The sequence below is a fragment of the Meleagris gallopavo genome, chromosome Z (assembly GCF_000146605.3).
Source record: "Meleagris gallopavo isolate NT-WF06-2002-E0010 breed Aviagen turkey brand Nicholas breeding stock chromosome Z, Turkey_5.1, whole genome shotgun sequence".
Taxonomy (NCBI): domain Eukaryota; kingdom Metazoa; phylum Chordata; class Aves; order Galliformes; family Phasianidae; genus Meleagris; species Meleagris gallopavo.
The window spans coordinates 31959755-31976491 of record NC_015041.2 but is presented as its reverse complement, the minus strand read 5'-3'; the positions used below and the strand labels follow the sequence as shown (position 1 = coordinate 31976491).

General features: G+C 40.8%; 1 protein-coding gene across 1 annotated transcript in view; it reads right to left on the bottom strand.

The window, feature by feature from the left end:
* Positions 1-16737, bottom strand: part of SMC5 (structural maintenance of chromosomes 5) — a 322808-nt gene that overhangs the window by 20369 nt on the left and 285702 nt on the right. Inside the window, exons 5-10 of the mRNA XM_019610207.1 lie at positions 13067-13138; positions 12020-12275; positions 10661-10815; positions 2965-3078; positions 1431-1525; positions 657-806 (exon numbers count right to left, since the gene is read on the bottom strand). Coding sequence (XP_019465752.1) covers positions 657-806; positions 1431-1525; positions 2965-3078; positions 10661-10815; positions 12020-12275; positions 13067-13138 — 842 coding nt within the window. The remainder of the gene's footprint in view (positions 1-656; positions 807-1430; positions 1526-2964; positions 3079-10660; positions 10816-12019; positions 12276-13066; positions 13139-16737) is intronic.

The window sequence follows — 16737 nt, the reverse complement described above, 5'->3', positions numbered from 1 at the left end:
CTCGTGAAAAAACATTTGTTATTCATTTAAAAAGTTTATCCCATGAGATTCTCAAAAATACAACTCTTACTGTTCTCAGCTCAAGGAAACGCTCTTCTACTTGGAGAGTTCATTCTTTGTAAAAAGGTATAAAACAGATATCGAGTATGAACAGGTAAGCGAGTAAGGACTAAAGCTGAAAATAGTCATGTATGTTACATATTGTAATCCACCAACAATAAGCTTGGAAGACTATATGAAAGAGTAAGGTAGGGAAATGACCCTCAGTAGAGAGAAGCCTGTATCTAAGCCTGTATCTAAGAGTCCAAAAGCTTCTTATAATATTCATCGTTATCAATTTTATCTGAAATTATAAAGCAGTAGTGGCCATAATCTGAACATCTGATGAAACAAAATTATGAAGCAGCTTCCTAATCATTGCTTTAAACATTTCATGGGGCAGAGTGACTTTAATGGGACCCAGGTGAAACTCATTTAACTTTCTGGGAAGTCTTAAGTGGACTGGATTTGCTACGTCTTGCATCATATTTGCGTATCACAAACCATTCTCACTTCTGAACTCCAAATAGAAAGAAAATCCATTTTTTCTGTTCTCTCCATATCGTCTTGACAAAGAATTTCAGAAGTAAGTCTGTAGTTGTCAGTGGTTTTTGTGCTATTCAGTACATCTTACCCTTTCAATCATGTTTCTGGTCTTCTCCGTTCCCACAGGGACTTCATGAACATGATACTGGGAGCAAAGGTAGCTCATCACAGGAAGAGGAGCATCAAACAACTCTCGTAAATATGAAAAAAATCCATATCGGCTGAAGAGGGGAAAAAAAAGAAAAAAAGCAAGCATCACAAAATCTGGAAGATAAGTAAGGTGAAGCCAGTGAAGGATCAGAAAAGTCCCACTAATCCTGAACTGAACTGGTAAGAATTCAACTTGTATGGAAAATACCAAGATCACAAACTGGCTTCAGCTGGAAGGGCCATTAATGATCTCCCATTTCCAAGCACATTATCTGAGGCAAGGCCGCCATCTGCCATATCAGGCTACCTAGGGCCCCATCCAACCTGGCCTTGAGCATCTCCAGGAATGGGGCCATCCATAGGTTTTCTGGGCTACCTGCTCCACAGCTTTCACTAAAGACTTTCCTCATAACATCTAACCTAAATCTCTCTTCTTTTAGTTTTAAACTGTTCCCTTTTGTCCTATTACTGTTAGACATTCTAAAAAGTCATTCTCCATTTTTTTATATGCTCTATTTATATACTGAATGAAGGCTGCAACAAAGGTTGAATAAAGGCTGCAATAAGGTCTCCCCGAAACTTGGCTGAACTAGCCAAGCTTCCTCAGCCTTTCTTTATAAGAGAAGGTAATACATAGCAAATACATGGAAACATTACATTTAGAACCTCTCCCACCAAAATAATCTGATACGTACTGTAATTCTTCAATAGGTGTTGAAGGTAAAGTTTCAGCACACGATTTATCAGGTGCACACACAGCATTCACTCTTAGTTTCTGACGATCACGCAACTAAATACAGATTATATTATTTAGTCAAAACAAGCAGAAAAAATTGCTATATGAAGATCATATACTATTCCGAAGAATTCTGACTTATTTTAAACTAACTGACTACTTTTATACTGATTTGAACTTATGGAAGAACCCACAAAAATCTACTCTTGTTCAGGTAGGACTGAAATCTCCAAAAGCTTATCTCTGTACACAAAAATACTATGCATTAGTAATAAAAGAATTGTTCAAATTTAGAGCAAGGTACTCAATCTTAACAGCTAAGCTGGGTGCTAGCCTGTACAGATGTAATAAGAAGCCCTCTCTTTCCAGCTGTACATCCATTTTGCACAGACAATGGCAGATAACAGGTTTGAGGCTGTAAAAAAGCTTCTCATCTTAATGGGACAGAGAAGATTGAGTATACACATGAAAGACCAGCTCAGCTGGTTAAAGTAACCCAGAACCTCAAGTAACAACTCACTTACGTAAAAATGACTAGCTTCTCAGAAAGATGTATATGCCTTCAAAAATTGCTAAATTGTTTATCATTAATCAAAGTACTCTGAGGAGAGCAGCTGAGAAGCACTATGATAGTTAATGTCCTGTCCAGTGGCTTTTTTCTACTTCATCTGGCTCTCAATGGGAGCAATTACCCCACGGCTCCAGGAACGAGCAGCATTAGGAAAATAATTAGCCTGATTTGTTACTTGGACCACTGCCTTCTCAAGAAAGACGTACTCTCACCCATTTTGTCAAGAGGCACTAGAAATCCTTGGTACTGCATTAGCAGCATTCTGATCTTGCCGTTTCCATGTACTGAGTACTTCTTCTCCATCCTCAATGATTACAGCCTTGTCAAAGAAGACAAAAGCTTTTTCTAGCAAGAAATATTTTCCTAATATTCCTGCAACACTCCACCTGGCCTAGGCTTTGAAAAATATTACTTATTACTTACTCTAGACAGAAGTCTTTGAAAACTCTGTTTAAGCTTTTCTACTGATCTAACCAAACAAAAATTAATAAATATAGACTTATCATCCCTCTACTAATTTGAGAAGTTTTGTATAATCAAACAAAGTTTATGTTATGCTTTGACAGTTTCCAGACAGAACTCTGTTGAAAAAGGACCCTAACTGAAGAGGCTGCTGCAACCAGCAGCAAAAGTAGATGGATTTTACTATCCAACATGATACACAGAGGAAAGCTGACGTATTTTCTGCTAAAGGTTCCAGATCCTGAATTTAATCATGCTGGGAAACAAAAGTGGAGTTTCATGCCTCTCCTTTCTTCATGCTGCAGACCAGCTGAAGTGTCCAGATGTCTTCAAGGGTATGTCAAGTGAAAAAAAACACAGACTGCTCCTTTATACAGCTACAACTAAAATGGCAGTAGACTCCAGAGTATTGGCTCCTAAACCACTATTTCATTAGTTTTTAAAATTAATGCCTACTTGCCTCCACAAGAAACAGTTCCATATCCTCTTGACTCTCAAAAACGAAAGCCTTCATGTCATTGGTCGAAATGTGATTTTCAACATATTTGGCATGCTTATTGTCTTTGACATTGATCTGCTCATATGAAAAAAGAAGGAAAAGGTAATAATAAGACGATTTAACACGATTAACAATTCTTTCCTGCACCCTACAGTCAGATGATATCCAACGATTATAATTGTTAATGAAAATAAAGTTCAACATTTAAATGTCTTCTAAGGCATATTCCCAATCTTTATGCAGTCAGTTCTCTCTGGAGGGGATCTACACTATACCAAATGCACAGGCAGTGGAAGCAGGAACAGGTAATCTGGGAAGATTATAAGGATGCTGCTAGGCTGTATAGGGCACGGTGTCCAGAAAGTCAAGGCCCAACTAGAATTAAACTTGACAAGGGGATCAAAGAAGTATAAGAAAGGCTTCTATAGGTAATTCAACTGGAAAAGGAAACTCCAGGAGGTCATACCTCACTCATGTGTAATAAAGGTAGGCTATTAACAACAAACAAGGAGAAACTTCAGTCTTCACTATAAACTGCTCTAAACACAGCCCTTGAGTAGATGGTTCAAGAGATAGGAACTAGGGGAGAAAAGCCCCTCCCACTGCAAGCAAAGATCAGGTTCATGATCACCTAGGGAACCTGAACATCTGTAACTCTATGGATCCTGATGAGGTGCATCCCAGAGTCCTGAGTGAATTGGCTGACACAGCCATCAAGTCAAGCTTAACAATACCTGAAAAAGTCAGGGCAGTCAGAGGAAGTTCCCGGTGATTGGAAAAAAGGCAGTATCACATCCATTTTTAAAAAGGGTAGGAAGAATGACCAAGGAAACTACTAACCTCTTAGCCTCACCTCTATGCCGGGGAAGATCATGCAGAGGATCCTCCTGGAAGCTATGCTAAGGCATATGGAAGAGACAGGCGATATGGGAAAATCAGCATGACTTCACCAAGGGCAAGTGCTGCCTGACCAACTCTGCGGCTTTTAATGATGGCATAACAGCATCAGCAAGCAAGGGAAGAGACACTTGGATTTCGACAAGGCCTTTGACACAGTCTCCAACAACATCCTTCTCTCCAAATAGGAAAGATGGATTTGATGGATGGTTTGATGGACAAGGAATTGGGTGCATAATCATACCCAGAGGATAGTGGTCAATGGCTCAATGTCCAGATGAACATCAGTGACAAGTGGTGTCCCTCGGGTGTCAGTACTGCGACTGATGAATTTTAATATCCTCATCAATGACATTGACAGTGGAATCAAGTTTGTAGATGAAACCAAGATGTGTGGTGCAGTCGACAGGTCCAAGGGACAAGATGCCATCCAGAGAGACCTAATCAGGCTGAACAGTGGGCCCTGGTGAACTTCATGAGGTTCAACAAATCCAAGTGCAAAGGCTTGGCAGCTGGGTTGTGGCAACTCCCACTGTCAGCTGAGGGACAAAAGGACACAGCACAGCTCTACCAAAAAGGATGTGTGGGTACCAGTGGATGGCAAGATGAATACGAGACAGCAACATGTCCTCGCAGCCCAAAAGCCAACTGTATCCTGGGCTGCATCAATAGCACAGTCAGCAGGTCAAAGGAGATGATTCTGCCCTTTTATGCTGACAAGACCTCACCTGGAGTACAGACCAAATCCAGATGTAGAGTACAGGAGAGATAACCTGTTACAGAGTGTCCAGAGGAGGGACACAAAAATGCACAGGAGATGGAACACCTTCCTGCTGAGAAGAGGCTGAGAGAGTCGGGACTCTTCAGCCTGGAGAAGAGGAGGCTGCAGAGAAACCCAAAGCAGCCTTTCAGCATCTGAAGTCTAAAAGGGGGCCTATAAGAAAGAAGTGGACAAGCTTTTTAGCAGAGCCTGTTGTGAGAGGACAAGGGGAAATTATTTCAAATTAAAAGAGCGGAGATCTGGATTGGGTCAGGAAGAGGTGTCTTACAGTACAGGTGGTGAGACTCTGGAAGAGTTTGCTAGAGAGGTGGTTCAACAAGACAAAGTGCTTGGTCCTGTTCTTTGGCCACACAACCCCAGGCAACAGTACAGGTTTGGGGCAGAGTAGCTGGAAGACCGTGTTGAGGAAAAGGAACTGGAGGTGTTCGCTGACACTCAGCTGAACATGAGCCATCACTGTACTCAGGTGACCAAGAAGGTCAATGGCATCCTGGCTTGTATCAGAAATAGTGGTCGTCTCTCTCTACTCAGCCCTGGTGAGGGCACAACTCAAGTACTGTGTTCTGTTTCAGGCCCCCCACCTATAAGAAGGGTTAGAAGGGTTGTAAGGATGATCCAGGGAACTACAAGCCTGTTAGCCTGACCTCGGTGCCAGGAAAGGTTATGGAGCAGATTTTCTTGAGGGAGATCACGCGGCATGTGAGGGACAACCAGGGGATCAGGCCAAGCCAGCATGGGTTCACAAAGGGCATGTCCTGCTTGACCAACATGATCTCCTTCTATGATCTAGTAACCCATCTGATAGATGAAGAAAAGGCTGTTGATGTAGTCTATCTAGACTTCAGCAAAGCCTTTAACACTGTCTCCCACAGTATTCTCCTGCAGAATCTGGCAGCCTGTGTCTTGGACAGGTACGCTCTTGCCTGGATTAGCAACTGGCTGGAAGGCCGGGCCCAAAGAGTGGTAGTGAATGGAGCTAAATCCAGCTGGCAACCGGTCACGAGTGGTGTTCCCCAGGGGCCAGGACTGGGGCCTGTCTTCTTCAATGTCTTTATTGATGACCTGGATGAGGACATTGAGTGCACCCTCAGTAAGTTTGCAGATGACATCAAGTTGGCTGGAAGTGTCGATCTGCCTGGGGGTAGTGAGGCCCTACAGGGGGATCTGGACAGGCTGGATAGCTGGGCTGAAGCCAATAGAGTGAAGTTCAACAGAACCAAATGCCAGGTCCTGCACTTTGGCCACAACAACCCCAGGCAATGCTACAGGCCTGGGGCAGAGTGGCTGGAAGACTGTGTAGAGGAAATGGACCTGGGGGTATTGATTGGTGCTTGGCTGAACACGAGGCAGCAATGTGCCCGGGTGGCCAAGGCCAACAGCATCCTGAATTACATCAGAAACAGTGTTGTCAGCAGGAACAGGGAAGTGTTCGTCCCCCTGTACTCAGCTCTGGTGAGGCCGCACATCAAGTATTGTGTGCAGTTTTGGGCCCCTCACTGCAAGAAAGACATTGAGGCCCTGGAACGTGTTCAAAAAAGAGCCACAAAGCTGGTGAGGGGTCTGGAGCACAGGCCTTATGAGGAGCGGCTGAAGGAACTGGGATTGTTCAGTCTGGAGAAGAGGAGGCTCAGGGGAGACCTTATTGCTCTCTATAACTACCTGAAGGGAGGTTGTAGTGAGCTGGGGGTCGGCCTCTTCTCTCGTGTAACTGGTGATAAGAATAGATGGAATGGCTTCATGCTGCACCAGGGGAGATTTACGCTGGACGTTAGGAAACTCTACCAGGCACTGGAATGGGCTGCCTAGGGAGGTGGGGAAGTCACCAACCCTGGAGGTGTTCAAGGAACATTTGGATTTTGTGCTGAGGGATATGGTTTAGTGGATACTATTGGTGACTGGTGGATGGTTGGACTGGATTATCTTGTAGGTCTTTTCCAACCTTGGTATTTCTGTGATTCTGTGAAGAAAGACATCGAGGCCCTGGAATTTGTCTAGAAAAGGGCAATGAAGCTGGAGAGATATCTGAAGAACAAGTTTTAAAAGGAATGGCTGAGGGAACTGGGATTTAGTCTGGAGAAGAGGAAGCTTGGAGAGACCTTATTGTTCTCTACAACTTTCTGAAACGAGGTTGTGGTGAGCTAGCTGGTGGTCAGCCTGTTCTCCTGCATAACTAGTGACAGGACTACAGAGAATGGCCTCAAGTTGCATCAGAGGAGGTTTGGGCTGGATATTAAGAAAAATTTCTTCTCTGCAAGAGCGGTCAGGTGCTGCAACAGCCTGCCCAGGAAAGGTGGTTGAGTCACTGTCCCTGGAGGTGTTCAAGAAACATTCAGAAGTGGTGCTAAGGATACGGTTTAGCAGGAAAGGATGGTAGGTGGATGTCTTATCCTTGGAGACATTCCAAAGGTCAGGCTGGACCAGACTTTCAGCAACTTGATCTAGCTGTAGATATCCCTGTTCACTGTGGGTGAGTCGGACCAGATGGCGTTTACGAGTCCCTTCCAACTTAAACAATGATATGATTCTATGAAACAAAGGCCTGGCAAAGAATACAGTCAGGACCCTGGAATTCAGAAGAGTAAATTCTACCTGCTTAAGGAATTACTGGAGAGGATCCCTTGGGAAATTCATCAGGGACAAAGGAACAGAACAGAGCTGGCAGTTACTTAAGGATACCTTTTTGACAGCACAAGAATTTTCCATACCCAGGCATAAGAAATCAAGTAAGGGAGGCAGGAAACCAACTGACCAAGGACTTGATGAAAGGAAACGTACAGGGAGTATAAGCATGGATAAGCAGCCTGAAGAGAATACAAGGATGTGGTCCGGACATGTAGAGATAGGATTAGGAAAGCCAAGGCACAGATTGAACTGAACTTGGCAAGAGATGTGAAAAATAACAAAAAGGGGTTCTACAGGTATGTTGGTCAGAAGAGGCAGGCCAAAGAGAGTGTACCTTCCCTGATGTATGAGAAGGGAGAATTACCTTCAGCAGGCATGGACGAAGACTGAGATACTGAAGTCCTTTGCCTTGTCTCTTTTTTGGTAATCAGACTTCCCATGTCTCTCATGTCCCCAAAACTTCTAGATGGGGCTGGCAGAGCAAGATTCCTCCTATTCTCAGAGAAGAACAAGTTCAAGACCACATGGTACACACTGTACAATCCTATAGGACTGGATGACATGCATCCCAAGATATTGACACTGTCTCCCACAGTATCCTTCTAGCGAAGCTCAGGAATTGTGGGATAGGTATGGGGACAGTTTCACACAAACAAGAGGAAAGACTTCTTTACTTCAACTGTGACAGAGCACTGGAACAAGCTGTCCTGACAAGTTGTGGAATCTCCTTCTCTGGAAATATTCAAAACCCACCAGGAAGCTTTTCTGTGCAACCTACTGTGGGGAACCTGCTTAAGCAGGAGAGTTGGACTTGATCTCCAGAAATTCCTTCTGACCCTTCTGACTCTGTGAAGGAACTAGTCTACGTGGTGGCCAAGCCACTTTCCATCAAATCTGAAAAGGCATAGCTGTCAGAGTAAGTCCACGGTGATTGCAAATGGGAAACACCACTCCCATATTAAAGATCTCTCAAGGAAGACTCAAGTAACTACATGTCAGCAAGCCTGACACCAATGCCTGGGAAGATAATGGAACAAATCTTCCTGGAAAGTATACTGAGACACATGCAAGAAGAGAAGATGATCCAACACAGCCAGCACAGCTTCATCAAGGACAGATGATGTGCCTCACCTATCTGGTGGTAGCTTTCAATGGTGGGATGATGGCATCGATGAAGTCAACTGATGTCACCTTTCTGGACTTCTGCAATGCCTCTGACACAGTCCTACACCACATTCTTATCTCTAAATCAGAGAGACGTGGATTTTAAGGCTTGACTTTTAGGCAGATAAAGAATTAGTCCAATGGGTGCAGCCATAAGGTTGTAGCAAATGGCTCTACATCCAGGTCGAAGCTGGTCACAAGTGGTGTCTCTCAGGGGTCTGTCTTGAGACCAGTGCTCTTAAAACATCTTTATCAAGGACCTAGACAGTCGAATCAAATGCATTCTCAGCAAGATTGCAGACAACACTAAGCTGACTGGTGCAGCTGCTACAACAGAAGGAAGCAATGCCATCCGCCAGGAGCTGGACAAGCTTGAGAAATGGGCTCATGTCAAACTAACAAGGTTCAACCAGGTTGGTTTGAGGTGCTTCAACTGGGTCATGATCATCCCCGATATGGGTACAGACTAGGAGAAGAACTCACTGAAAGCAGCCCTATGGAGAAGGACTTGGGCAGGCAAAAAGCTGGACATGAGCCAGTAGGCCTTGCAGGCCTGAAGATCAACTGAATGCTTGGGTGAATCTAAAGAGAGGTGGCCAGTAGTGCAAGATAGGTGATTCTCCCTTTTGTTCTGCCCTCATGAGGCTCCACCCAGAGCAGCATATCCTGGTGTGGGGCCCCCAGTACAAGGCAGATGTGGAGTTAGTGGAACAGGTTCAGAGGAGGGCCATGAACACAATCAGAAGGCAGGAGCACCTCTTACTAAGAAAGGTTGAGTTATCTGGGCTCGTTCAGCCTGGACACGAGAAACCTCCAGGCATACCTCACTGTGACCTTCCAGCACCAAAAGTGAGGTTATAAAACAGACAGAATGACATTTTATATGGTCTGATAGTGATGGAACAAAAGGGAACAGTCTTAAACTAAAAGAAGGGAGACTTTAGGTTAGATGTTAATACGAACTTTTTTACTCAGAGTGGAACAGGTTTCCCACAGAGAAGCTGTGGACACCTCATCCCTGTAGGTACTCAAGGGTAGATAGGGAAGCTTTTTATAGTACTAACATTTCATTCAGGTGTAATTCTGCAGTAACTCACAAGTATTTCGACTTTAAATCTTTAACAAATGAAGACAAAATTGCAGAGAATTACATAATTAAATAAGTTTAAGACAGAATTACACAGAACCACACAACTTAATAACCTCAATACGGCCAAAGGCTGGGCAACTTATCAGCAATTCAAAAACTAGACTATAGACAAATGAGTCTATACCGTATCATAGAACACACATTCAGACATTACTGGATGTTAAACAGGTCAACAAGGCCATGAAATAAAAGTAAGGGCCATGTAATAACGTTATTTGCAAAAATAATTTGACATGATCTTATCGAAAGAATTTGAAAATCTGATATCAAGAAGAGGGAATTACTGTGATTTTTCTTTTTTTCTAGTAAGTAAAAACCACTTTGAACATCTCTACCGCATGCAAAAAGCAGAAGAACTGGCATACAAATGTTCAAAATTCAATACATTCAGACTGGTAACAATATACTACTAAAATAAGTTTGGAATTCAGAAACAGAGATGAAGAACGCAGTGGGTTTCCTCATCTTCTCGACATTTCAAGAAACTGAAGATTGCTGATAAACATGTGAGGGAATGCAGAAGAAAACCATTGGGTCTTTCAAAACTTAGTCCTTCCATTTTTATCTAACACAATATCTGTCAAAACAACACAGACACTAAACTAGGAATAGATACTTCCTCTGCACGTAGCTGGTTTCGCAAGACAATATAAACAGCTTAGGAGTGTGATGTTATGTTTTAACATTTGCTGAGCAGGTTGCTCTATAAGATGACTACTACTACATTTTTAAGAAGACACTGAAATCTAAATATTTGAATGTACATTAGAAGAAATCTGCAATGGGAATCTTAGAAGAGGATCTCTTCTTGGGGGGTGGGAGGAAAGGAATCAACTCATTCTACTCAAAAGTTGAATATTATTAAATTGCAGAGTGAAAAATACAAGTAGTTCATAATATTAATGTACACTGCATGTAACTGGTACTAACTTTAAGGCATTTTGAAAGTTCTGAAGTTATTTTTAAAGCCTTACCAGGATAAATAAATAGAAATTATAAAATTTAAACATGAATAGTTTGGTGAAATACACAAATTTTCTTACTGTAAGCATCATAGGTTCACAAACTTCTTTTTTGAACTTGTGTTTGTTCTTTCTTAGCCACATAAGAGCAGAGTGTGTGTCTCGGAATCTCCTTTGAAGATCCTCTTCCTTCATTTTAATTATATTATTAAGTTGTCCAATGCGATTAATTATTCCTGTAATTTAAAACAGTTCTTAAACAGAATCCACAGCAAGTACACATTACAATTAGTATTATCCAATACTTATTGACTATGTTACTACAGCAATAAGGCTGTTAGGAAATCACGAGAAATAAAAGTTTATCTTCCCACTTATTCAAAGGAATCTGAAGAATTACTCAAGCTTACATTCTAGAATAAAATGACTTCTCCAAAGCATAAGGAAATGTGTAGTAGCACACTATTTAGTTCAAGAACACAGGAATTCAGCTCCTGGCTCCATACAGGACCACTCAAAATTCAAACCTTATGTCTGAGTGCTTATCAAATTCCACTAGGTTCAGTACCATAACCACTTCCTTACAGAGGCTTTTCCAGTGCCTGATAACTCTATGATGAAGAACCTTCTTCTAATACTCTGCTCTGACCCTCTCATGATAGTGTTCTGTACCATTCCCTTGGGTCCTGTCACTGTCATCAGAGAGAAGAAATCAACTCCCCTTATAAGGAAACTGCAGGCTGCCATAACGCCTTCCCTCAGTCTCCTCTTCTCTGAGCTGAACAAACCAAGTGACTTTCGTGACTCTTCATACATCTTGCCTTCTAGATCCTTCATCATCTTTGTAACATTTATTTGGACACTAATAATTTTATGTCCTTAATGCTTTACCTTCATATTTAGAAACAATACCAAAAAGAGGCAATGGGACTAGCAATATGAAATTTCTGAGTATTATTTCATGTTTGCAGAGAAATGAATGTGTCACAGGTAGACTAAGAAAGTATTTGCTACTGAGGAAAATGAGATTAAATGCCTTCTACACCCCCTGAAGTAAAATATATAGTCTCTCTTTCCCTATACAATTTGAAAGGAGTTTACTATTATTAAGATTAGTCCAAGTTTATCTAAAAAGGACAAGCCAGCATATATACTGTCAAATATATAATTTTAAGCACCATATCCTCAAAGCAAACTTTTTTCATCTTGAAGTAAACACCCTCACTCACAAACAAATATCCACTTGTTCTTCCTAATTTTAAAAATGTTTCTGTTACTTTTAATAAAATAGGCAAGAGGACTACTCATGTAATGCGTTCTACAATGAGGGCTTGGTGTAACATCTCAAATTACTACAGAAGAACAATAAGCAGATGTAAGAAGAGTCTTTAAAATACCTAAAATACATCAAAAGAAAAAAATAACAGCATTATCACTTACTTTCATTCTCCCTCTCTTGGTTTATTTTCTCTGTTGTTACATCACCAATATCACTGTCAATATTTGCCCTTTCTTCCTGTACATGTTTCAGTTCATTATTGACAGCATCAATTTGTGGCTGAAGGTTCTCACAGTCTCTTACTGTATTAATCTCATTGTTCCATTCATCTATCATCTTATAAGCACTTAGTATTTTCTTTTTTCTGTCTGCTTCTTCACCTTTTTTCATTCTGAGAGCTTGATTAATTTCTGAAATCTAAGAATTTTGAATATTTTCAACATTAAGGGAATTCAGTATACAAATATGACAAATAGTATGACAAATAACTCATCTACCAGTGAGATAGTTATTAAATGCAGGTGTAACCACAAATTTAAACTGTAAGAATACATTCTAGTTCCAGTAGCCCTACGGCATTTTAAAAGCTGGTAAGATTTTGTTAATACATGGAAATACCTGAGCAAAGCTAAAATAAAAACTTCTAATAATTTTTAAAGTCCCTTTAATTCTACACAAGTGGAAGTTTAAAGCATAACACCTTCCTCAACACATTTGAAAGCCTAGATAGCATAAAGCCTACAGCGCAAAATACAACATGCAACTTGAACTAAATAGTTGATGCCTGAGCACTTAGATGAAGAAAATAATTCCCCTTTACAAAAGATTTCTGCTTCCTCTTCATGTACTTAGATAAAGAAAGAATAACCCTAGACTCTCACAATGTATACTTGAGGGACTGTTTAATGCTGTGTGCACTACTGTATTACAGAGGCTGTAGCTTCTCAAGAATAACCTGTAACGCATATATACACATACAATCCAATCTGAAAGTTTTAAGGTTGAACTAACTGATTTTATGTAGCATACACCTGTTAAATAGTTACAACCACTTGACTAATAGGTGCCTGATTCTCAGGAGATGTGTTTTACTGCTATATTTAAGAACTAGCATTCTACCTGAATACAGCATGGACCATAGCCACTAATGAATTAATAAATAAGCAAAAAAACACCGCAATTAAGGTGACAAACATCAAGACTCTTACTTGCTTATCTTTCATCTCCAGTGCATCCTGCTTTTCTTTATATTTTTGAGAAACATCTTTGATTTCATCAGCCTGCATAAAAGATATTTAAATTAGATAGTAATAAAAAGTAGAATAAATGCTTAACTATGTATAAATACAATATTCTTTTAAATTTGATTCATTTTTGAAAACAGAGTTATAAGTGAGTGTATATGATTGACAAAGGCAAACTCACCAGTTTCTTACTCTAACTTGTATCTGAAACATCAGCAATTTGTACAGAACTGAGTATTGGCATATAGTCTGTTTATAACTGCGCAGAATCAGATACAATCCACAAATTCAGGTATGACAGAAGAAGCCTCCTAACCTAAAAAATTCCACCTTTGAAAAGTGTAACATTCACATCTTTAAACAGCAAAAACTGGACTCTTTTTCTAAATCGACTTTATCAAGGAAAGTTTATACTTTGAACGAAATCTTAAAAGAGTTGGAAAGGCTTCAGTTACAAGCTCAGGACAGCCGGAACAGTTTGTCAAAGTCATCCTGACTCTGAAGCACGCCAAGCTAATGATATATCCTACAAAACCAAGCATTACAAAGTGCTGACTAACGGACAGGAGAAGACAGTTGTAAGGGACCCACAACTATTGTCAAGTACAAGTGCCTTACCACTTCAGAGCTAAGCAGAAGTTAAAGGAAGTTAAAGAGGACATTATTTGAATGCTCTCATTGAAGACTGACAGACCTGGGGCATCAATCACCTCTTTAGGAGGCCCATTCTCATGTTTGACCACTCTCATGGTAAAGAAATCTTTCCTAACAACTAATCTGAATCTCTCCAGACACAGCTCTGTGTCATTCCTGTGCATCCTATCACCAAGGTGTTCCCAGGAGCAGAGCCTGGCACCATCCCCTGCTTCTCCCATTCAGGCAGCTGCAGCAAGTCATGACATCACCTTTCAGCTTCCTCTTCTCAAGACTGAACAATTGAAGTCATTATAGGTCATGCCTTCCAGGTCTTTTACCAGCTTTGGTGTCCTCGGAGGCTTTTAAGGACCTTTTTCATATTACAGAGCCCAGAACTGAACACAGTACCTCAAAGTGAGGCCACACCCATGCAGTGAAATCACCTCTTTTAACCAGCTGGCAATGCTGTGTTTAAGGCACCCCAAAATGTGTTTTGCTTTCTTGACGGTAATGCTACACTGCTGGCTCACGCCCTTCTGCTGGGCTGCCCTCCAACCACTTACATACTTCTGTCTGGCACACTCCAATCCAGGTGCAAAACTTGGCATTTTCTTTTGTTGAATTTTATGTCACTGCTGATTGCCCAGAGCTCCAATGGATCTTTGCAAGGCTTCTTGTACCTCCAGAAAGTCAACAGCATCTCTCAGTGCAGTATGATCAGCAAACTTACCAAAAATGCATTCCTACATCCAGATCACTGATAAAAGTTGAAGAGGACTGGCCCTAGAATTGAGCCTTTGGGGAACACAACTAAGTGACTGGCTGCCAACCCGGTGTACCTCCATCCACTATGAACTTACAAGTTCTGCTGTTCAGTCAGTTATCATTCATGTAACATGAACATGTTGGACAATCTCCCCAAAAGGATGCCATAAATTGACAGCATCCAAGACTTTACTAAAATACTGGAAGATTACAGTCACTCCCATCCTTTCATTCACTAGCTGGGTAACATTACTGTAGAAGGGGATCAAATTTTATGCCAGGACTTTCCCTTCATGAGCCTACACTGACTATGTCTGATAACTACTTTGTTATTTAAGTGCCTTTTAATGGCACCCAGGATAATCTCCACAGCTTTGCCAGGTACCAATGTTAGACAAACAGGCAAACAGTTTCCCAGATCTATTTATGTAGAAATGGGTACCACATGGGATAGCTTCCAGTCAGAGGGAACCTCCACAGATTCCTAAGAATCCTCTGGTAAATCACTTGGAGAGGTCCAGCTATAACTTCCACTAACTCCACCAGTACTCTGGAATGAATTCTGTCAGGTGCTGATGTAGGCACCACTGTCCAGAGAGCATTAGAACAATTTAGGTTAGTACAAATTTCTGGAAGTCATCTAGTCCAATGCTTGCTTCCAGGATGATATCATTTGATCAGGTTATTAAGACACTTGCCTGAGTCCTGAAAGCCTCCAGTGATAGATATTATTACTTCTTTGGACAATCTCTTTCAGCATTAAAAAGCCCACGTAGTAATTTCACTCTTCTCAATACCTAACCAGAACTTCCTGCATACCAAATTGCATCTGTTAACTTAATAAAAAGAGTAGGAGAAGGCCCATAACCTTTCTGTCTCAAAATGCTACCTGGGAAGCATAACAAGAGGGAAAGAAATAAACCTGGCTACCTTCAGAATTCTTACAGTGTCTCACTGTCATATTACCCAACTTTAGTTGCCACCTAAAATTAACAGGTTTAAAAGACTATCACTTCGAAATAATGTTCTGAAAAAACTACTAATTGCAAATCATATTAAAGAAAAAACAAATGGCATTATAATCACACATGCTATGCTTTCACTACATATTTATCTTCTTCCCTGAATGAGTAAGAAAGCCTGAGTAAATTACAGTGCAGGCACAGAAATAATCACAGCATTCCCACTGGAAGGAATATCCTCCTACAAATCAAGTCACACTGAAAAACTTCAATGCATATAGAGATAACTGTGCAGAATCTTTTCTCTCTTGCAAGCTAAAATGTCACACAACTTAGAGGCCCTGACTCTGCTGTTGTTTGCATGGAGGCAAGATGGAACAACACACCTTGGACTTGGAATTCGCTACGGTACGGTTCTGATTCCACAATGCTCTCTCTAAAGATCTCAAACATCACTCTGAAGATGAATACCTCTTTCAGGAAACTGATAAGAAAACATTCATAAAACAATTCTGAAGCACCTAAAAGTCAGAGCATTATTCAAGGAACAATCTAAATTTTTAGTCATCATTATAATTTCAGTTATCACATTTATATATACTAACTTTATAGAATAGATTAATAACTGTACTCGTGTTTATAGTTTTCATGGTACAACTGTAACACTCTGCTTTATACTATCAAATATTGCCAAAAATCGCAAAGCAATTGGTGTCAAAACTATTCCAGTATTTTCCCAATTTTATCATCCTTTTCCTTCAAAATGGGACGATGCAATTTTCTTCAGAACCCACACATCTCATGCCCAAAGCAGAAAGTGTGACTCATAATTTTCAATCTAACCGATTTACTGCAAGAGACAACAGAGAGACAATAGAAATAGCCATTCTCTCTATACAGTAATTTTTTCCAAAGTTTAACTCCGTGTCATTATGTCGTTTTATGTTTTTTTGTTTTTGGTTCTCAGTATTCCGCACCAAAACATCATGTAGTGTACTGGGAGTTAAAGTGTTAATGCTCCAATTCCAGGCACCTATCCCTATACATTACAGAAGCCATGGGATGTGGCCCTTCCGGGTGGGGCGGTCTCTTACTGCCTGGCAGTGGGTGCTGGAGGTGCTTTCCTGGCCGTTCCAAGCTTTTCAGGTTTGAATCGGTCTTGGGAACTCTCTCTCTCTTATTTTATTTGATCTATTAGTTTCAATTTCAATCAGATTGTATTTTATTGTGTTATCTTGTATTCCGATACCATAGTTAGTAAAATAAGTTTTC